The 22,823-nt window shown below is 52.3% G+C and overlaps 1 protein-coding gene and 1 long non-coding RNA gene across 11 annotated transcripts in view; one reads left to right on the forward strand and one right to left on the reverse strand.

Moving 5' to 3' along the window:
* SAP30BP (SAP30 binding protein) overlaps positions 1-22,529 on the forward strand; it is a 42,603-nt gene extending 20,074 nt beyond the window's left edge. For 2 of the 10 annotated variants that reach the window (XM_015120327.3, XM_015120328.3), the window contains 9 exons: positions 7,835-7,877; positions 14,061-14,149; positions 16,967-17,058; positions 17,792-17,852; positions 18,306-18,357; positions 19,264-19,322; positions 20,078-20,158; positions 20,472-20,556; positions 20,826-22,529. In XM_015120327.3, the coding sequence (XP_014975813.1) occupies positions 7,835-7,877; positions 14,061-14,149; positions 16,967-17,058; positions 17,792-17,852; positions 18,306-18,357; positions 19,264-19,322; positions 20,078-20,158; positions 20,472-20,556; positions 20,826-21,007 (744 nt within the window). In that variant the 3' untranslated portion in view covers positions 21,008-22,529. 10 annotated transcript variants of the gene reach the window in all.
* LOC144335962 (uncharacterized) lies at positions 8,392-15,808 on the reverse strand. Its single transcript, XR_013407287.1, has 2 exons — positions 15,620-15,808; positions 8,392-10,357 (listed from the first exon to the last, which is right to left on the reverse strand). It is a non-coding gene; the product is annotated as an uncharacterized LOC144335962 (long non-coding RNA).
* Positions 22,530-22,823: the final 294 nt, after the last annotated feature.

A 22,823-nucleotide genomic window follows, 5' to 3' on the forward strand; every position in this document is an offset into this window, starting at 1 on the left:
CTTCCTACCAGTGTCGATGAAGACCAGTTTGCATTTCTGCCACCCTGACTTTCAGATACTGCGAGTATATTTGCCTGAGATGTTGATGTAACTAACTCTTCAGCTTGTCAGCCAGCCTCTCAGATGGAACGCTTTTGTAATTTGGTAGCCATGTAGAGTTGTGTGCCTTCCAGACTAGCATTCTCAGCCTCACAAAGCTGTGTCTTTTGTCCTTTTCTGGCTCCAAGCTCCCCCTAACCCCCCAAATATATCAACCTAAAGCACAGAGATACTGTTCTTGTGGAAGTCTTGAAGGGAAAAAGCCTGTCCTAGCCTCACCACCAAGGGTTTGACTCAGACCCTTGGTGTGAGGCAACCTCTGGACCGAGATACAGCTGTTCCTGACACTCTGGGGATGAGACAGAAAGGGAATGGTTCTCTCTAACCATCTTCTATAATTTTCAAAAAACCAAAAATCTTAAAGTGTCTTGAATCAAATGTAGATTGCACTTAGAATAGTCGAATAACAAAAGTCTCCTCTTGGAAATTGCTCCGTGCGTTTACATTGAAGTCTAGTTAATTGCAACATGTTCCATGTAACAGAACATCAGGAGCTATGCTGAGCCATGTGGGCTTTGTAAATTTAGCAGGATTTTTCAAATAGAGAAACTTTCCCTTCCCCCTCCCTACCTTGTCTTCAGTCTACAAGGCCAATTCTATAGCTGGCAAACTTGGCAAACTCCTGTTTCACCCATTCCTAGAAAAACCTTCTGTGGTTGGGGCCAGGCACAGTGGCTCACACCTCTAATCCCAGCACTTTGGGATGCCGAGGCGGGAGGATCACAAGGTCAGGAGATCGAGACCATCCTGACTAACAAGGTGAAACCCCGTCTCTACTGAAAATACAAAAATTAGCTGGGCATGGTGGTGGGCACCTGCAGTCCCAGCTACTCAGGAGGCTGAGGCAGGAGAATGGCCTGAACGTGGAGGCGGAGCTTGCAGTGAGCTGAGATTGCACCACTGCACTCCAGCCTGGGCAACAGAGCGGGACTCCATCTCAAAAAAAAAAAAAAAGGAAACCTGTGGTTGAGAGCAGAGCCTTCCTGTCAATAAGCGGTCTGAGAGCAAAGGCAACCCCAATGTGTCCCAAAGGGCCCCACCAACTTCCGCCCATTTTTCTAATAAATGGAGTGTTTCCATTCCCAGGCAGGCAGTGTGCCCACGGCAGTGGCTTAGTCCTGGCCGACAGGATACAACTGAAGGAAATGTGCTAGCGATGGGCTTTCTCTGGGGCTCTCCAGTGGGGGTGGCTGGCATCTGGCCCCCAGGGTGGGATGTTCCCATGCAGCATGGGTTTGGAGGCTTTACTGAACTGTTGACAGCTCTCACTCCTAGCCCCCAACCATGTCTCTGTCAAACCAACATCATTTTGTTCTGGAACTTGGAGGTATTTTATGAAGGTAATCCAGCATTGTTGCTTTCTTGGCAGCCTGAAGTGACTCACATTGATCTCAGAAAACCTTGTTTTAACTATTACTTTGATGCCCCCGCAAGAGGGTATAGCAGTTGTTGGAGGATGGCATAGCAGTTGTTCTGAAGCAGTCGTATTGCCTGATGGTTAAGAGCACAGTTTCATGGGACTGTTGTGAAAATTAAATGAGATTCTTAATTGAAGAGCTTAACATAATACCTAAACTTACTCCCCTAGATTGAGTTTTCATATTTTATCCTCAATGCTTGGCCCATTGCTTGGTGTATAAATGATGCTCAATAAATTAATTGAAAAAATAAATGAATTAACTATATAGTAATTCTTCTTGTCTTAGGATTTAAGAGCATTAGGCCCAGTGTTCAGAAATAGGATGCAGGGCCAGATGTGGTGACTCACACCTATAATCCCAGCACTTTGGGAGGCTGTGGCAGGAGGATTGCTTGAGCCTACAAGTTCAAGAGCAGCCTGGGCAACATAGTGAGACCCCATCTGTACAAAAAATTTAAAAATTAGCCAGCCATGGTGGTGCATGCCTGTAATCCCAGCTACTTGGGAGGCTGAGGCAAGAGAATTGCTTGAGCCCAGGAGGTCAAGGCTGCAGTGAGCTATGATTGTGCCAGTGTTCTCCAGCCTATGTGACAGAGTGAGACCCTGTCTCAAAAAAAAAAAAAAAAATGATGCAGAAAGATGAATAAAGAATTGGGTTTGAAATTTTTTTGTAATTCAGCATTGGTGTCCCCTCCCCACCTTCTCCTGCTCCTTGGCAGACTTTTATTGCAAGCCTACAGCTGCTTTTCTGCTGCCTGTCCATCTGACATTTCTAGTGAATCTACACATGAAACTCGCTGTAGAGTTGACCAGGCTGGGAGTCTGAAGTTAAAACATAACAGCTGAAGGTAGGTGTGGAACCTAAACTTGACAAGACACACTGACAGTGTTTGGCGGGAGGTGTGTGTGTGTATGTGTGAGAGAGAGAGATCAGTGCTTGAGCACCTTTTGTGGGCCAGGCAGACTGTTACAGGAGGTGATTTTTGTGAGTACACAGAGTAGGGTAGTTTCTCTTCGTTGGCCAAGTGGGCGTGAGGGTAGAGGAAGGCTTCCCTGGGCTGGGCTGAGGCCTACACGGGGCTTTCTAGGCAGGAGTCGGGAGAAGGCAATTTCCGGGAGTAGGCATTGCAAAGATCCCGGGTGCAGAAAGGGGAGGAAGAGGCTGAAATGGCTGGCAGGGGATCCTCAGGGCTCGTGGGCCACAGTGAGGATCTGTTTTTAAGGAGCCACTGTGCTCGTGAAGTGAGATCTCATCAGGCCATGGGCTGTCCCAGGTCTGAGAGAATAAAGGTTTGAAAGGAGTCATTTTACTAATCTGCCTCCCTAGCTGCCACATACTTGTAAGATGCAAGATTACATTATCCAACAGGAAACCCCCAGTCTGTAGCATTCTCGCCCGTGGCTTCAGGGCTGGCTGCCCTGTGCCCCTGTTCAGAGTGCTTTCTCTGTGCCGGCTGCTCCCCAGCTGCTCCGAGCTGGAAGGAAAATGTGACATTTAGATTTGGCGGGATCTAGATGCTGGTGGCTGCCGTTGCAGAACTCAGGTTTGACACTGGAGCTTTGTGGGGCCGGTTCCAGGAAGGATTGAGGAAGCATTGTTGGCTGTAAATGAACCTCCATTCTCTTACTCAGGACTTGGTACTTCTCTGCTGAGTAAATCCTCCCAGCTCAAATGGCAGCTTGTCCAGTTTCATGGGTTTATATTGTTGTTGCTTCCTTCCTGCACTCCAGTCAGCTTCATCAGTGGCTGGACTTTTGTATTCTCTGCAGGAGGAACCATATTCCAGGTTCTGTAATTCCTGAGGACCTACAGCCATGGCTGTTGCATCTTCCAAGTCTCAGTCACAGTTGGTTAAGAAACCAAATTGGCAGGTTGAAATCACTATTCTTCTCCAGGGACAGCCCCCAGCCTGCCGCAGCCGCCTCCTGCTCTGGTTGCTGGGCCTTTAGTCTCAGGTGGGGTCTGGGTAGATGAGGGGTGCAGGCGGAGGAGGAGACCTCAGCTCAGATTGGTGTTCTCCACCAGCTCAGCATTTAAACCATACTTCCTCTTTCCTCCCTTCTGTTTTCTAACTTGGCTTTTGTTTTTGTCTTCTTGTTTTTCCTTGTGTCTTTTTTTTTTTTTTTTTTTTTTTTTTTTTTCCTGAGACAATCTTGCTCATTCAGGCTGGAGTGCAGTGGCGCAATCTCGGCTCACTGCAGCCTCCACGTCTCAAGTAGCTGGGATTACAGGCATGCACCACCATGCCTGACTAATTTTTGTATTTTTAGTAGAGAGGAGATTTCACCATGTCGTCCAGGCTGGTCTCAAACTCCTGGCCTCAAGTGATGTGCCCGCCTCAGCCTCCCAGCACGCCCAGTCTGTTTTTCCTTGTGTCTTGATTGGAATTGAATGAGGGGCTGTCTTTTCTGCCAGGAGCGGCCTTCCTTTCCTAGGTGAGGCGCTTTGTTTTCACCTTCCTTAGGAACGGGGTGAAAAGCCCTCAGCCTGTTCTGGCTGTGGTGTTGCTCATGTCTCTGGGCTGCGGGTTCTGTGCCCTCTGGCTAATGTAGACGGATGCCTGGTGAGTAGACATGCAGGATGAGTTCATTACTTTGACCAACTGAGAATTTCTACCTGGAGGCCAGTGGGTGGATTCCTACGAGTCGAGACAGGTGTTTCCTGTGCATTTCAAAACGCCGCTGGCGGGGAAGAGATGAACAGTGCTTTCTTGTTGCTTTTTACTTGTATCCTCATAGCCCTTCTTCCCACTTCCTGCCTCTTTAAGGGCATAGTGAGACTCTCCCCCTAGAGCAGGTGGTATAATACCGGTGCCTTGAACGACTGGCAGTTTAATAATTGAGCCTTTTTTCCATCTCCTTAGTTTTATCATTTGAAATATTTCATTGGGAGGGACGTGAGGATTGAAAAATTACCTATCAGGTACGGTGTTCACTTTCTGGGTGACGGGTACACTGGGAGCCCAAACCTTACTTACCATTACACAATGTATCCATGTAACAGACCTGCACATGTACCGCCAAATCTAAAAATAAAATAATTTTTTTAAATTATAAAATAAATTGTTCATCACAGGTTTTTTTCTGACACGTGGCTGGCTTCCATGATAACTGTCATGGGTGCTTGGTTCGTTTTTCATACTGAATACCTGGTATCGGAGACATGACTGGTAAGAGGGTATCTCTTTAGGCCTGTCCTGCCTGTGGTGGAGGTTGTTATAGAGGAATATCGTTACTGTTTGAATAGAGGTCACTCTCATTGAATGAAACTTGATTCAGTGGATAGTTGTGTGTAAATGGTACTAAAAAGCAGCTCTGGGGTATTCCAGGGTCTCCGTGTGTCACCCAGGCTGGAGTGCAGTGGCATAATCATAGCTCACTGCAGCTTCAGCCTCCCAAACTCAGGTGATCTCGCCTCAGCCTCCCAAGTAGCTGGGATGACAGGCTGGTCCCAAACTCCTGGATTCAAGCAGTCCGGCCCACCTCAGCCTCTCAAAGTGCTGGGATTACAGGCGTGAGCCACTGCATCTGGCCAGGTGGGCACTTTAGGATCCAGAGAACTTAGGTTGTTGTCTTTCTTCTTCAGGAGAAGCTCGGCACAGTGACAGAGGCGCCCAGGGCTCAGCAAGCTCACGACCCAGCTTGTTGGACTCAAAGGGCAGAAGAATCACGTTCTAAACATGACAAGGTATAGCCAGCAGGAGGCAGATTCCCAGCTTGATTCTCCAGAGCCTTCTAGGTCCCAAGGGTACCTGATACCAATGGGAATCTGAACCAACACAGACTCCAGAGTCGTCTTAGGAGACCCTAGTGCAGCAGCTCTGGCCTCCTCCTGAGCGTGCACACTCGTATGGCTTCTGAGCTGGCCAGGCTACTTCATGCATTTGGTTTGATGGGTTCTCGTAAGGCAGGAGAATCTTCTTGAACTTGGAGTTGGGTCTGTGGTCCATCGGTCATTACTTTATTCAGAGGCACTGAGGGTGGGAGGGCCCGTGGAGCTGGATTCTACTGCTGGGAAGTTGGGCGGGCCTTGTTTCTGGGCCTCAGGTTCAGTACTGAATGAGAGTCCTCTTGTTGCGAGTTGAAGGGGTGCTCTGGGCATGCCATGCCCTTTTTTTGTACTAAGAGGTTAGAAAAGCAAAGACCAGACTAGTTGGCAAATTGAAACCCAACTATCCAGTTTATTTATTTCTTAGGCATAGAAGGAATAATTTAGGGGGGACTGAAGAGCCAAGCTAAAGGGAAAGACTGAAATAAAGGGATAAAATCCTTCCTGTGATTTTGCCCCATCATCTCTTTTTTTCCAGAGACGTGACTCAACAACCTCAGCTGAGCCTGGCAGCACACACACCCCACACACCTTTCCATCTGCAGGGTCACAAAAGCCACAAGAAGCCACGGGGAGGCTCCTGGCCTCTTACTTGACCTAAGGAGCCTCTGAAGTGGCAAGTGTGTTTCCCTTTGAAGAGCCGTTGCGTGTTTGGTGACTAACTTCCTGTGGCTCTGGGGTAGACATGGTAGACTCCCCGCGTGATGATTGGGCCTCTGCAGTTGAGTCCATGAGAAGGGGCGGGTGTGGTGTGGTGCGGAGCCTTGGGGAAGGGTGAGTGGGGGCTGGAGGGAGAGTTAATGAATGGTCAGTCCCTGTATGATCAGCCAGCTGGCATGTGCGGGAAGAGCTGATGTTTTCCCACCATCAGCACCCAGAAAGCTGTTCTCTAGAGGGAGAATGTAAGGACATTTTACAGTCCCATGTTTTGTTACTAACACTCGTGAACATTGGTTTCCTCAGAGTCACTGCTACAAAGGGATTGTTGTTCGTCCCCTGAGAGACTGGCAGTCTCTAGAGAGCCGCTGATTTATGACTGCAACCTGAAGTTGGTGTGGCAGTCCTCCAGGCGCGCCTCCCTGCCCGCTCCCACCCTCCTCTTTGCCCACCTGATTGGCAGGGGGCAGTGGCTCGAAGAGATAGGTTGCTAAGCAGCCTGGCCTGGACGTGGTGCCCTGCCAGGTTGAATGAATAGCTGCAGTGTTCTGAGGAATGGGGAATTTGGCCTGTCCCAGCATCAGGAGGGACTTTTTGGGAAGGGGGCTAAGACTGAGTCTAGGTTCGGTGTGGGGAACTGGGTGGCCTTCCTGGCACCTTCCTTTCGGAGCCATGGCGTGGTGTGCCATGTCTGTGGAAGTGGAGCCGGCGGAGCTCTGCACCTGTCCTCGAGGTCTTGTTGCAGAGTCTTCCTGTCTCATCTCCTCCCTTGCTCATCAGAGGGAAAGGACACGGGGTCTGGCAGCTTTCTGTGAACTCTGCTTTTGCTGTTTTGATCATTAGCGCGTATGGCCCTGGAGATTGTTGATCTAACTGGGTTTGAGGGCCTGGGTGTCAGCAACCCAGAAATGGGGGAGACGTGTGTTCTTGCCCTTTTACACTTGAGACAGTGGAGGCAGGGGAAGACTTGTGACGTAGGACTTGGACCGTGGCTTTCTCAGCGTTGACTTTGGTTTAGATGAAACGTTTACTATGGAACAGTGAAATCCAGAAAATGTCTCAGAAGCCTTTGCTCTCAGGTTTCCGTAGGACTTGTGGACGTGGCTGTCGTGGGATGCTGTTTGCATTAGGGATTGGAGGAAGCTTTTCTTTGGAGGGAGTATAAAGCCAGTGGAAAGGGAGCTGAGAGCCAGAGAGAGGCTGCCTTGATCCTGGGGCCTCTCTCGGATCCCCATTCTGCCACTTATTCAAGGTTCGCTACACGTTTTCTCTGAGGTTCCGTGAGCTGCCCCTTTATCCTTATGATGAAGCCTCCCTTTTTGAACTAAAAATAAGAGAAGTATCTTGGGAGCGGCTAGTCTGCATTTTCATCTCAGGAGTCTGCTGTTAGAAAGCAGTCGCCTCTTGCTTCCTTGGTACCAGCAGTAGAGGTGGTGATGTCTGGGCTGGCCGGGGCCTTGAACTCTGCACTCCATTCAGGCAAGCTTCCTCGGACCCAGGGGAGAGCAACAGGCAGGGTATGCGTTGCCCAGGTGGCCGCAGCAGGCTTGCTGGCGTGTGCTCTCCTCAGCGATGGTGGGTTTGGTCACTGAAGAGGTTTGGAGGAGAGACCGGCTTGGGCTCCAGAGCATCTGGCTGCTGCGATGCGGGAAGAAGAGGGTTCGGCGGCTTGGGGGTGCCAGAGGCCCCTGAAACATCAGCTTACCCTTAGTGTTCCTGGCAGTGCTTTTACTTTTTCTCCTTCCTTAAAAACCGTGAGTGGTCTCAGTGGAGAGTAGCTGGTTCAGGAGCCCCAGTCTTACCTCCTCGTGTTTGTTTCTCTTTTGCAGGATAATACAGAAGCAGAAAAGCGAGACCCCCAGGAACTCGTGGGTGAGTATTGGGGGATCCTGGGGACACGTTTCTCAGCCTTACCACTAGCAGCCTGGCTTTCGGCCATGCCACGCCTTCCGCCCCACAGGGCTTCTGTCTGCTGTGAGCACCATGTCCCTTCGGCTCCCTCTCAGGGCCTTTGGCATTTCCTAGGATGCCCGGGCGAGACGCCCAGGGAACAGTTCTTCTTTGAAAATCGTATTTGTGGTATGTTTTATTGGGCTTTGGTTGGTCGCCCACGCTGTCAAGAGGGAGTTCAGGGCCCCTCAGCTGGGAGCGTGTCTTGGTCTCTGCTTCCCCTAGTGCCCTGGGCTTGTCCTCTGTCTTTGCACCCCCTCCTCCCCCTCTCTGCTGGCATATGCATGCTGCTTAGGGAGTCAGCATGTGGCCTCTGCTGGCACTTTGCTCTGTCCCCAGGCGGGAGCATGCCTCACAGCCCTGGAGTCTGGGGCTCTTTGTGATTTGGGAGGAGCAGGGACACTATGTTTCTGGAAAACAGCACACATCATCCAAGTTCTGTGCTAGCCCCAGGCTTTTAATACTTTTAGAAAGCCCCCCAGCTCCTTTCATGTGGCTCCCAAAGCCCGACCTGGGGGAGTTCCCGGCAGCTGAGTCAGGGCTCTTGGTGGAGTTGGCCCTCCCTCTCTGTGGCGGCCATTACCGGCTCTCAAACAGGCTCCTCCCTCCTGCGGTCTTGCCTCAGTGGCTCACTGGCTCCAGCCCTGGGGGTTCCGAGCCCAGGGACCACCTGGAAGCGCTGCCCCAGTAGTCAGTCCCTCCCACCCAGGCTTTCTCCCAGGAGGACCTTTCTGTTGGGAGTTCTGCTACGGAGTCTGTTCTCCTTTTCCTGAACTAAAGGAGCTAGGAATTGTTGATTCTGTTTGTCTTTTAAAGAAGGATTGGGGCCGGGCACAGTGGCTCAAGCCAGTAATCCCAGCACTTTGGGAGGCCGAGACGGGCGGATCACGAGGTCAGGAGATTGAGACCATCCTGGCTAACACGGTGAAACCCCGTCTCTACTAAAAAAAAAAAAAAACCCCGTCTCTACTAAAAAATACAAAAAACTAGCCGGGCGAGGTGGCGGGCACCTGTAGTCCCAGCTACTTGGGAGGCTGAGGCAGGAGAATGGCGTGAACCCGGGAGGCGGAGCTTGCAGTGAGCTGAGATCCAGCCACTGCACTCCAGCCCGGGCTACAGAGCGAGACTCCATCTCAAAAAAAAAAAAAAAAAAAAAAAAAAACTAGCCGGGCGAGGTGGCGGGCGCCTGTAATCCCAGCTACTCGGGAGGCTGAGGCAGGAGAATGGCGTGAACCTGGGAGGCAGAGTTTGCAGTGAGCCAAGGTCGCGCCACTGCACTCCAGCCTGGGCAACAGAGCGAGACTCCGGCTCAAAAAAAAAAAAGAAAAAGAAGGATTGGGTGGGAACACAGTAAGCTGAGCAGCCCAGACCCTCAGCAGGAGGGCCTTAATCCCTGGCTTCTCTGGTGGAGTTTCAGTCTTTCAAATCCTATACAAACCAGGACTTTCCTAAAACCTAGGGTTCGTTCTTTAGAAAGTGGCACCGTAGGAGTGCAACATTTGGCTTTGAGGGCAGAGGAAGCAGAGTTCACATCTGCTGGGAAGCTGATGGCCTGCCCTAAGGAGGCGATCCACCAGCAGGGTGTGGGCAGGAGCCTTGGCCTCTTACCCCACCATCATCCAAGCCAACTGTGCATTTCACTGTGAGAAACTGCACAGCCGGGGATCAGAGAGCAGCCTGTCACATGCCAAGGCAGAGATGCCCTCGCTCTTGCTAGCAGTGCTGAGCAGGCAGTGGAACGTGTGTGGGCGTCAGCCATTTCAGCCCCCAGTCGCTTCCAGAGCCAACTTGTCACTTTTCCTCCCTGTGCCATTTTTTGGAAATAGCTTTATTGAGGTGTAATTTACATAGAGTAAGACTTGCCAGTTTTAGGGGTGCCGTTTGGTGAATGTTGACAGATGCATGTAGTCGTGATGCAGAGCGCGCCCATCACTCTGAAATGTTCCCTCCTGCCCCAATCCTGTTACAGCTGATTCCCTCCCTCAGCCTCGGGCAAGCCGTGATCTACACACTCCTCACTAGAGCTTTGCCATTTTTTAGAATTTCCTGTAAATCAGGATCTCCCAGCCCTGGCCCTACTGACACTTTGGGCTGGATGATTCTTTGTGGTGGGGCTGTCCTGTGCTTTGTAGGATGTTTAGCAGTGTCCTTGGTCTCTGCCTACTCACTGCATGCCAGAAGCACTCTCCCTCCCCCAGATGTGACAGTGATCAATGTCCCCTTAGGGCAGAATCAGCCGCAGTTGAGAAGCAGGGTAGAAAGGGAACTAGGGTTTTGTCTGGCTTCTTTCACTCAGTATGGTACTTGCAAGGCTCGTCCATGTTGGGCATATCCAGAGTTCCTTTTTGTAGCCAAGTACTAGTTCACTGTAGGGATACACCACAGTTTGTTTACTCATTCACCTGTGGAGGACAAAAATGGATCTTTAAGCGGCATCGTTTTGATTACTCGCCATTCCTCATTAACGAGTAGCTGGTTTAGTTCCTCTTACTAAAGACGTAATTAGTTGAAGGACAGTGGCTTCCATTCATGATGCAGTGCCTGTCAGCCTCTCTGCCTAAGCTTCTTTTGTCCGCTCTGGTGTCAGGACTCAGGTTGCTTACCAGGTATGGGAAGCATGTCCATGCATGTAGACAGCCCCAGCTTTAAGAGAACAAGCAGGAGAGCAGAGAAGCCAAGCCACAGGCGTCTGCAGCACTCAGCCCCTAGACAGAGCCAAGCATGCACACCCTCTCAGTGCCCTCCAGGGCCTCGCCAATGCCCACGGCTGAGCCTGGAGCAGTGGTGCTGGTGTGGCAGTGGGCGTGGGTTCTCTGTGTTACTCAGGAGCTGGAGATACTCTACTGTCCCCTGGAGCCCCCCAGCTCACTCACTCCCTGCCATCCCATGAGCCCGTCCAACTAGCTACTCCTGCACAGATCCCTCCATGGCAGCTGTGGGTACTCTGGGTGTTTTCTGACTTGGGCACGCACCAGGGCAACTCACGCTGACAGCTGGCTTCTCAAGTCCTAACTGCGGCTGCCTCTGAGAACACCCCCATCATGCCCAGGCAGCAGCTACAGACCCAGCACTGCTTCCAAGAGACTGTGGACACATTGCTCTATGGATGTCCTGGGGACATGGCTTGAGGTGGCCAGCGTGGTGAAACCCCATTTCTACTAAAAATACAAAAAAAAAAAAAATTAGCCAGGCATGGTGGCACGTGCCTGTTGTCCCAGCTACTCAGGAGGCTGAGGCAAGAGAACTGCTTGAACCTGGCAGGCGGAGGTTGCAGTGAGCTGAGATCACGCCATTGCACTCCAGTCTGGGCGATAGAGTGAGACTCCGTCTCAAAAAAAATAAACAGAAATGTGGGGCTGGCATCTCCCACATGAGATTCATTCCAGGACTCAGGAAGGAGAGGGTCACTGAAGGCTGCTTCCACGCTCTGTGTATACTTGTATCTAGTTTTCCTGAATGTGTCCCTTTATTTGACAGTAACTGCCTAGGAATTATCTTGTTTCAAGCCCCAGGCTCAGGAGGGGCTCCCCTCCTCTTATACTGTACACCATGTGAGCCCCAGAGTGTGACTGGGTTGCTGTGGCAACAGGGTCACACCCTGTTTTTCCAAAAGGTTTTCCTGGCAAATGCCAAAGGGCACTCTTTGTCTCTGTCACATGCACACATACGCACTCTCCAGCCCAGGGAAGAAGTTAACCCTGCTTATTTATGTACCCAGCGCCTGCCAAGGCTCTCCTTGCTTTTATTGCTGCTGCTTGTGAGATAGGACCAGCTCCCTGCAGCTGATTCCACTCTCCACCAGCTTCTGCAACCTCAGGCTTAGCACTTTCACGTATTCCAGGGCTGGGAGGAAGGAGGAAGTTGGAGGAGAGTTGAATTCCAGCCATATCTGAGTGTCAGCTTTGCTTGAGGAGTCAGGAGACCAAAGGAAGGTGCTGGGCAAAGAGAAGCACCTCGTCCCTGGCTCTTGGGCTGCACTGGCATCTGGGATCCACAGGACCTCTGATCAATGTGTCAGCCAGTCTCTGTCCTCTTGCCCTCATCCAAAATGGCAGATTGGTGCTCTGTTCTTGGGGTGCTTCCAGTGAGAATCCACTGACAGCAGTGAAAATCAGCGCATGAAGTCATGTTTTTAGGATGGCCCCAGGCTCGACCCCTGTCTCAGAGCGTATTTATAGTGTGCACGGGCTTGTCCTGCCGCAGCTGGACTGGCAGAGTCTGGGAGCCTCGTCCCCAGCCCTCCTCGGCACTGTGTTCTTTACAGTAACTTGAAACTCCAGGCAGAGATCAAAGCACCTTATCTACTAAGCAAACATTAACCCAGCCTGGGCAGAGGAGAAGGGGCTGGCCTTGCGAAGCCAGCCCGGCCAGCTCAGCAGTGGGTTAGCAGGCCTGCACACAGTAGGTGCCCAGTAAGTGCTTGCTGAGTGTTATTGGTGGTTTGTTCATTCTTTCTCTTCGTCCTGCCCCACCCTGCCTGCCTGCTCTTTGCTTATTGTATGATCCTTTTCATGAGGGAGTGTTTTGAAGAGCAGACAGAATCTTAACAACAAATAGCACATTGTCCCAGCGAGCCAAAGCAAGACTGCAGTGCCCGGGTGGCCCGAGGCTGCGGGGTGGCCCGAGGCTGCGGGGAAGGGGCTGGAGAGAGCAAGGCCTGGCGACCGTGGCAGATCTCTGAGGAAATTGTCCCCTGGGGGTTGTGGTTCTTCCCACCAGAACGGGCCTTTTGTTCTCAGGAATGAGGTGGACTAAGAGAGAGTTGATTTGTTTATTTTTAAAAGATCCTCAGCTGATAACGGTAGTATCATTTATGCACACGGCCATTTTGTTTACTTTGCGACCCAAAACTTAGGGAACCCTGAATTCTGTTTCTCCTGGAGCCTAGGCAGGTTAGCCGTAGATGTAGACAGGTGGCACCAAGCACCTCTGAGTTTCAAAAGTCTTGCAAGTATTTTAGAGACATATCCAGTGGTGGCTGGAGCTGGTTTAAGAGACGTGCAGTGGTGGCTGCAGCTGGCTTACGTGGTGAGCCTATTGTGTACGTCTCTTCCCAGCCTTGGGTTCAGTGACTTTACCTTGGTAGCTTGAAATTGGCTATGGCAGAAGAATTTACACCACAAGAAATGGCAAATGCCATAGATCATGGTGCCTCCCCCCTTTCTCCATCCCCACACCCAGCTGGTGATTAAACATTTACCAGCACACTGCTGACTCTTCCTTAAAAGTTAACCGTTGTGGGCCAGGCATAGTGGCTCATACCCATAATCCCAGCACTTTAGGAGGCCAAGGCGGGAAGATGGCTTGATCCAACAGTTGAAGACCAGCCTGGGTAACATAACGAGACCCCATCTTTACAAAAACTTTTAAGATTAGCCAGGCATGGTGTCATGCACCTGTAGTCCTAGCTACTTGGGAAGCTGAGATGAGTTCGAGGTTGCAGTGAGCTATCATTGTACCACTACACTCTAGCCTGGGTTACAGACTAAAAGCCCTGTCTCTATTTCATTTTCTGTATTTTATTTTCCTTTTTGAGACAGAGTCTCACTCTGTCACCCAGGCTGGAGTATAGTGGCGCAATCTTGGCTTACTGCAGCCACTACCTTCAGGTTCAAGCAGTTCTCATTCCTCAGCCTCGCGAGTAGCTGGGTTTACAGGTGTGCATCACCCTGCCAGTTGATTTTGTATTTTTAGCAGAGACAGGGTTTCGCCATGTTGGCCAGGCTGGTCTAGAACACCTGACCTCAAATGATCTGCCCACCTCAGCTTCCCAAAATGTTGGGAGTATAGGTGCGAGCCACAACACCCAGCTGACCCCGTCTCTTTAAAAAACAAACAAAAAAAAGGGAAACGTTAATTACTGTATACATTTATACCCTCTGTCTGAACTTTTCTTCTCCCAAGCTGGTACATGGCCCACCCCTTCTGGTCATTCACTCTCAGCTGAGATGACACCTCACAGAGGCCACATCTGAACACTCAGTTGTACTGTTTTCATAGTGTTTATCCCTACCTGATAACATTTTATGTGCTTATGTTTTTTTGTCCATGTCTGTCCCTTGTTCTGATCCCCACCTACAGAATTTTTCCTTCTTCTCTCAATAGCCTCCTTTTCTGAAAGAGTTCGGAACATGTCGCCTGATGAAATCAAGATCCCGCCAGAACCCCCTGGCAGATGTTCAAATCACTTACAAGTAAGCATGAGGCTTGGCTCCTGAGGTCGGATAGATTAGATAGCCTGGGTTATGTGTTTGGTTTGGTCTTAACCTTAAGAGACCATGGCAAGGAAAGGGACCGAGGTTTCTATAAAAGAAACTGACAGGTGGGAAGGATCCTGCAGTCCTCTTTACCTCCTATTAGCCTCATCTCAGGAGTTGGCTCCTACACCCACCACCATGTCCCCTGGTGCTGCTCCAGCAGGGCGGCCCTGGCTTGCCCTCAGTGAGGTCCTAAGCAGAGACAGAGAAAAGAACATAACCTTTTCTCTGCAGCCCTACTGGGCCAATGGGAGCTTCTGAGAAAGAGCTTTGCTAAGAAACTGAGGAACCCTCAGAATGTAAAATAAATTACAGAAATGAAAAAATCACAAGCATTTATATATATACATTTTTCTACGCTAATCTATTTCTAAAATGCTGATTCAGTAGCTTCTTGCTTGACAGAATGCAGCACTGACAGGAGGTTTTCAAATCCCAAGGAGTCGAAGCTTTTGTGCAGTTACACTCACGGGGGGGACATCTGGGGTTCAGCCCGTGGCTCTCCTTGTCCCTCTGTGGGTTCCCTTGTGATGAACAATAGAACAGGCACCCAAGGCTGCACAATCATGGCTCCTGGGCCACCTGCTTCACCTTTGATCCTGGAGCTTCCACTGGGGGCCTCTGGCTGCACAGCAAGCCTGTGACACCACCCTAACGGATGGATGACTAATGGGACCTGAGGCTAAGGAATGCAGCACGCTGGGGGAGGGCCAGAGTCAGAACTGGGGGTGCAGGGCAGATTATCTTCCCTTCCCGGAAGTCTCCTCCCATAGCTGAGTCGTCTCCCCACCACCACCCTCCAGAATCACGTCACCCTCCATGCCAGACAACCAGACAGCAAGCTCCAGCCTGTAAGGACAACTCCAGCAACCCGCCAGGCAGAGACAGCTGGCGCACTGCCTGCAGTGCCAAATGTGCCTCCTCTTTAGACCCTCCTGATGGTGGAAACCATGGCATTTGAGCAAACATTTTAGTTCATCTGGGGTGGTAGAACTGATCTTACGGCCCAGGAGACGCAGCCAAGTCATCTGTATGACATGGGTTCTCCTCAAGTTGCTGAGCCTTCTATATATGGCTCCCTCCATGACCCTGGAGGAGATAGCTTGGAGGACAGAAGTTCTTCAGTCTCGGCGATTATATCACAGACCTCCCTCTGCGGTTCAGCTCTTGCTCTGGCCAGTCTCGGTAGAAAGATTTGGCCTCTAATAAGGGGAGTGGATCACCCCTCCTGACATGTCCTAAACGCTGTCACCTGGGCCCTCCAGGCCTGCCCGCCCGCTTTGCTGGCACAGTGCCTCAGGTGTTTCCCTTCTGGAGAATCTCTGTTTAAGCCCCACTGCAGGGGGAGGCTGCAGGTAGATCTTGCCCTGGACCAGTGCCCGCCTTCCTGGCTGAGACTGCTCTTACCAGAGGTGGCTCTGGTGTCTTGGCCCTCTTCATTGGCACTGGGCCATGCTGATGCCATCTACTTTGGGCATCATGTCCATGGGCTGGGGAGGACCCCCTTCCTGAGGACGCCTGTGGCACTGGCCGCAGTAGGTCAGCCTGCATCCCCCGTGGTGGTTCTCCACTCTCCCACTGAGAGCCAGGCATGACCTGTGGGGAATTTGGGTGAGAGAGAAGCAGTTAACCCTTGATACCCTCGATAAGCCAGCGCGGACCAGCCACCTGTGCGCCTCCCCGTAAAAGACACATTCTAAAAAGCTTGCAAGACCGAATCCAAACAACTACTCCTGCCTCCCATGAAAAGGCCATAGCCCTTCCGAAGTCTCCTGTGGTTCACAGTTCTGCTGAGGACTTGACCTCATGTTAAAATTTAAAACCAGGATTCATTCCCTGCATATCAACACCAGTACCCTACACCCTGCTTCGGATGATTCTGGAACTGATTAACCAATTGGGGCTTTGTTCATTTTTTTCTCCGTGGCTCCTCTGCTGTGATCTTTTCACTGCTCACTATATTGTCATCCAGAGAGTGTCAGGAAACCTCAGCAGTGAAAGCAGCCTGGTCTTGGTTTATGTTACTTGTGTGCAATTCTGGGCAAAAGGTAGGGTGGAAAAAGAGAATAGGTTAATTTTTTGTTTCGTGTTTTTGAGAGAGTCTCACTCTGTTACCAGGCTGGAGTGCAGTGGCATGATCTCAGCTCACTGCAATGTCCACCTCCCAGGTTCAAGCGATTCTCCTGCCTCAGCCTCCCAAGTAGCTGGGATTACAGGCGTGCCCCACCACACCCAGCTAATGTTGTTTGTGTTTTTAGTAGAGACGAGGTTTCATGTTGGCCAGGATGGTCTCAATCTCTAGACCTTGTGATCCACCCACCTTAGCCTCCCAAAGTGCTGGGATTACAGGCGTGAGCCACTGCGCCCGGCTGAGAATAGGTTAAATTCTCCGCCTTCTGGGTTCACGCCATTCTCCCGCCTCAGCCTCCCAAGTAGCTGGGACTACAGGTGCCTGCCACCATGCCTGGCTAATTTTCTGTGTTTTTAGTAGAGATGGGGTTTCACCGTGTTAGCCAGGATGTTCTCGATCTCCTGACCTCGTGATCCACCTGCCTTGGCCTCTCAAAGTGCTGGGATTACGGGCATGAGCCACCGCGCCCGGCCAAGAATAGGTTAAATTTTAACATGAGGTCAAGTTGGGCTTTGCGTGGCTCTGGAGCCTCACGTTCATGCTGCACACGTAGCTGGTGACCAGGGGCTGGGATGGTGGAGAGGTGGGCTTCTGTCATACACCCCTCTGCTCCTCTTCCATAGGACAAGATCCAGAAGCTTTATGAACGAAAAATAAAGGAGGGAATGGATATGAACTACATTATCCAAAGAAAGAAAGAATTTCGGAACCCCAGGTAAGTTTCCCTTGAACCTGCAGAGTTTATTGAGTTATTAATGTTGGATTAAGGACGTCCCCAAGGAGGTGGTGAGGAAAAGCCCTGAGCCCAAACCATCACCCAGACTTGTCATTACACTGAGTGCCTGCTGGACACGGCAGACTATGCTAACCCAGCCAGAGGCTTGCCATTTAAGATCCTGACAAAACACAAAGCAGTCCATACCGAGACCTAGACGGGGATGAGGGAGACCTGGCTGAGTTCTCGTCCCTGCTCTGAGCCTAAAGCACATGACCTCTCAAGACCCCTGTCCTCATGGAAGGAATTGGACTAGACAATTACTATAGGTTCATCTTTCAACTCTAAAAAGCTGATTTTTGCATATAGGTGAGAGGTCTTAGGACCAGAGCTATGTCTGGTCTTATTCCATTTAATGCTCAAGCTAGTGACTTACGGGGGAAAGAGCATGGCCCTTGTGTGGGCCTGAGTGTGGTGAGCCCAACCCAGCCATGCAGACTGAAGGTCAGTGGGACAAAACTCAGCCATCACCTTGACCCCATGCTCCTCCCGGCCCTTAGTTAACAGGTCCATCTCCCTGGGAGGGTGTAGGGCCATCAGGAAGCTTGCTTAGAGCAGCTGAGCTGGATTTAAAGGTTTTGAAGGTTTTGTGTCAGCCCCAGGAGCTGGATGGTTCAGGCCCCAGGCAGGGACGTGGACTTGTGCCTGCTCAACGCCTGTGCTGTTTTTTCAGCATCTACGAGAAGCTGATCCAGTTCTGTGCCATTGACGAGCTTGGCACCAACTACCCAAAGGTACATCTGGCACACGGAGCTGGAGGGTGATGGGGACACCCGGGGTCCTGTGCTTGTTCCATGGGGTTTGACCTGCAGCCACAGAAGGGTCCATGTAGTGGCACCGCTAGTTGAAAGCACAGTCCCCATGTCTTGTGTTTGAGTCCCTATTGTTCTGAAATAGTCCAATAAAGAGATTCCAGTGGCCGACCTGGTGTCTGGCCCCTGACTGGTGGGGACATGTGTGGACCTGCTGCTCCTGGGGGTCACTGGATGGGGGCTTCATGCTCCCGTGTTCTTCAGCACTTGCCAGCTGCCCCTTGGCTAGAGACCAGGGATGACAGCCGAGCCCCAGGTAAGGGGACCCCAGACCAGGAAGCTCTGTGGAAAGACTCAGGCAAGGAACTTGGGTTTCTGAGTCATTTGTCATCTGACGGTTCCTACTAACTGCAACTTTCGCCTTTTCCTTTGCAGGATATGTTTGATCCCCATGGCTGGTCTGAGGACTCCTACTATGAGGCATTAGGTAGCCTTTCATCCCTCCTCCCATATACCTCGTCCGCCCACCCAACTGTCCCTTTATCCAGTCAGTTGGTTATCCAGGCAACACGTATTTCAGGGTCTCCTTTACGTCAGGCCATGTTCAAGGGGCTGGGTACAGGCCTGAATGAGACAGACCCACCCCTGCCTTAAGAGGCTTATGCCACAGCAAAGAAGATGCCAGTAATGCATCACGCCAGTAATGCCAGCATCGATGAAGTGTTGGTGATGACAGAGTTGCTGGGTACAGGGGAGCTTTGGCAAGCAGGGTCATCTAATCTGGCCAAAGGGATGGGAAGGTCTCACTGACAAAACTGTGTTCCAGCTGAGGTTTGAAGAGGCAGAGGGGCCAGGCAGGTGCAGGCAGAATGTTCCGAGGCCAGTGAGAGGGTGGCTTATTCTTAAGGTACCAGTTTGGGAGAACTGGGAGGAATGTCAAAGGGCCCAACCCCTAGACCATAGGTCTTGAGCCTGTAGCCCATGGCCCAGATCTTGGCCTGTAGAGGTGCTTTGTTTGGCCTTCATGAATGTTACTGTCTTTTATTTTGAATTCATTGCCAACATTTTACATAATAATCTCTGATTCCAGCTTCTCTCAGTCAGTAGCAAGGTAGTCCCCATTGGGCCTGTATTTCCGTGTGCGGCAGTCCACAGGAGCTCAGGAGTAGCTGACCCTTCCAGACACAGACACGGGGCATGCAGCCCTCCAGTCTGGAGCTGAAGGCCCCTGCCCTACGCCAAGCAAGGGCTGGCTTCATTTTGCCTAGCACGAAGAACACTGAGCCCATGAAGACCTTTAGCCCACTGAAAAGAACGCAGGGATCAGAGTCGGCTCCCTCAGCCCAGAGCTGCTCAGGGGCCGCCTTTGTAACAGCTTCTCTTGTCTTCATAGCCAAGGCCCAGAAGATTGAGATGGACAAATTGGAAAAGGCCAAAAAGGAGCGAACGAAAGTAAGTGATGGCAGACCTCCTAGATGGAAAAGGCAGATGTGAAGTGCATGGGTCCTGCTGGCTGAGCCCAGAGGTTGTCCAGGCTGCCCCCTGCCCTGGCCCCATGTCAGTGCACAGGCCCTGCTCTGGGTTTGCGGTGCTCGCCTGCTGCCTTGCCCTTGGAGTCTTGCTTGCTGCGTTGTGACCCCCTTCCTCCCCTCAATTGCAGAACCTTGGGAGGCTTTGTCTATTTTGGGTCGTGGGTGCCCTCTGTGGCCTGAAGGGAGGGAAGTAATTCCCTAAGAGAGTGCTGGGCCCAGCTTGCTCTGCTCAGTGAGTTTCTTGGCCTCCAGAGCTGCCCTCGGTGGCCCGCCTGGGTGCTACCTATTAGGTCCCATGTTAGGGCCCTGAGCGCCACTTGTTCCCCAGCAGTGTGGTCTGGGTTCTTCAGGGAGCATCAGTTTGGCTGTGAGACCAAAGTGTTATCTCTGGGCCTTGTTCCCTTTGTGACCAGTCTCGGAGCCAGGCATCAGGACACCAGCTCCTCCCACGTCTGGCTCGGCCTGACCATCCTCAAGCAGCTGCGGCCTCCAGACTGCTTCCCTCACCCCAGGCAGAGGGGCTCTGGGGCCTGGGCATGCTGGTGGCCCTCTGGAGTCACTGGCTGCTGGGCCAGGAACGTGGGAGCTGGTGCAAGGGGATAATCGGGGTTTCTCATTCTTAACCCTTGATTGAATCTCCCTTCTCTCTCTTTCCCTCTCCCTTCCAAACCCCAGGCTTGTTGCAGGGACGTGTCTGCAGCGCCTGGGGACCGGAGCTGTCCTTCCCCTGTGCGGGCGGGCGCCGCCTCCTCCTGGGTGTGAGGAGGAGGGGCCTGGCCAAACGGTTCTGGGCATGTGAGGTGGGGCGGTGGGCCGGGGGTGCCGGGCATGTGCAGAGACCTGGTGATGCCGGGAGGGATCCAGTACTGTTTGGAAAGTTCTTTTAAGAGCGAAAAGCCCCTTTGGGTTCTTAGACACCTCGCCCTCCCCCAGATGGTCAGAGCAGAGTTCATTTCCATTGCCTCTTTTGTGTAGTGCCAAGCTCCTGTCCCCCAGGAGCTGACGGATGGCAAAAGGCTATGGACACCCAGCTTGGCCCAGCCTTATTCTCTTCCCTCTCCCTCTCCAGATTGAGTTTGTGACGGGCACCAAGAAAGGCACCACGACCAACGCCACGGCCACCACCACTACCACTGCCAGCACAGCTGTTGCAGGTAGATTGCAGAGCTGCCCTGCCTCCCTGCCTCCTGCCATACACACGGAGCCAGTGTCTCCCTGGCTAGTTTGGGCAACAGACAACACGTGGATCTAGGCCTAGGCTCAGCCTTGCTCTTTTCTAAGCAGGGACTTTGAGAACCAGCTTTGGAGTCTTGGGGGGGCCCCTTCGGTTTCTGCTCCCTAGGCCCGTGCTGGCCTGCAGGGGAAGGGAAGGAGAGCGCTGCTCATTAGTGGATCGCGATCCTGACTTCTGCTTTATCTCCAGATGCTCAGAAGAGAAAGAGCAAGTGGGACTCGGCTATCCCAGTGACGACGATAGCCCAGCCCACCATCCTCACCACTACAGCCACCCTGCCGGCTGTCGTCACGGTCACCACCAGCGCCAGCGGCTCCAAGACCACCGTCATCTCTGCTGTGGGCACCATTGTGAAGAAGGCCAAGCAGTGACCTGAGGGGCCACCCTAGGACTCGAAAGGACTGTGCAGCCCAGTGACCACTGCCCAGTGGGAGGCGCCACTTTGTATATTTCAGGATTGGGACCTGCTCCCCTGATGCCACCTGAGAGGAGCTTCTATGTGGCATTCCAGACAGAAGGACAGGCAGCACAGGAGCCAGGTGCTGTGGACAGGGTCTGTCCACGCACCACCTGGGGTCTGCCGCCCATTAAAAGTGCCGTTTTCTTACCTCTTGGCATCTCAGATGCACTGGCCTCTCCTGCATTCTGTTTGCAGGCAAATGCTTCAGCTCACACGTCCCCCCATCTTGGTTGGGACTACTGCCTCAGGGTTGACGATAGGGTGATGGAGGCCTGGGACGCCGTTCAGAGGGGTGGCCCAAGAAGTCACCGTTGTGACCCGTGTACGCCTCTGGACATGGACAGGCGGGACCCCCCCAAGCTCCACGTTCGCTCCATGTGCCGCCTGGATCCCAAAACCCAGCCAGTTCTTGGGTGATGGTGGAGCTGTGCTCCCTTGGGTGCATTTGAGCACTCCCCAGTCCAGATCACTTCTTGGACACACCCAGGCTTTTGAAGTCAAGCCAGTTTCCAGAAGGGCTGGGGTGAGATCCTGACCTGTGCAGGGAGTAGGGAGGCGTCAGCGCCTGGCCAGGGCTGCCCCAGTCCCTCGGTGCCCCGTGAGCGCAGCCAGCCAGGAGCTGAGCAGCGGGGGCAGATGAATCACCTCCTGCCCTGGCCAGGCGGCAGCTCATTGTTTACGGGCAAGCCCTGCTCCTGGGAGGGCTCCTGCCACCCCACCCTTCCTGTGCGTGTTATCTCTGCCCCACAGCAGCCCCTGGGCAGCGCCAGTGGCCACTGGGCTCCCCCCGGGGCTGAAACGGGTTTCCCAGACCGGGAGTCCAGAGGAGACTGTTTACCCTTCGTGACCTTTGGCGACTCTCCACTGGAGCGGAAGAGCTGTGTGTCAAAAGAAGGAAGCCGGGCTGTGAAGGGCCGTGTTGCTTTCAGTCGGTGGGCAGAGGTTTAGAAAGGTGGTTCTGAAACTGCACCTGGTACTCTTGTGGGACCTGAGGAATATAAGGAACTCTGTGCATGAGGTTTCAAAAATAAAAATTGAGTCCACTCCCCCCATACACACACTCGGCCACTTCAGCAGGTCAGGTCTCAGCCCTTCCTTGATGGGGCTTTGAAGCTCTGGGGAGCAGAGCCGCTCCCCACTCATGCCCCAGAGGGGCTCTGAAAAGGCTTCTTGTGGCCTCCGACAGGGGCCCCTCATTAGCCAAGGATGCTGTGGGTGTTTTGTGGGAGGCACCGTGGCGCTGCGGAAAGGGCAGTGGACGTGGAGCCGGCACCTCTGGCCAGATTCTGTTAAAACCAGTTGAGTGGTCTCAAACCCTTACCTCTGTAAGCCTGTTTCTTGTCGGAAATCACGGTCATAAAGCGTCGTAAGTTGGTTGGGAGGAACCAGAGGTGACTTATGCAAAAGCTTTATAAACTGTAAAGTTCCTGCCAGTGTTTGTTGTTGGCTAAATCCAATTTTGTTTTGTTGTAGACCGAGGAGAGAAGCAAACTGGCCTGTTCCCCGTCTCATGCTCTGTCAGGGAGGATGGGGTTTGGCAGGTCTTTCCCCTACTCGCTTTCCTCTGGGCAGCCCCGGCCCTGCCATTTATCTGTTCAGTTAAAGCAGTAATGACTGTCTCTTGCGGGGCCCCAGAGGTGGGGGGCCTGGAGAGTGAACACAGGCTGAGAGTTGGGCAGCCGCAGGCAAAACTGCTGCCCCACTTAGCTTCGTGAGTTGGGTCAAGG

The sequence above is a fragment of the Macaca mulatta genome, chromosome 16 (genome assembly GCF_049350105.2).
Source record: "Macaca mulatta isolate MMU2019108-1 chromosome 16, T2T-MMU8v2.0, whole genome shotgun sequence".
Classification (NCBI taxonomy): domain Eukaryota; kingdom Metazoa; phylum Chordata; class Mammalia; order Primates; family Cercopithecidae; genus Macaca; species Macaca mulatta.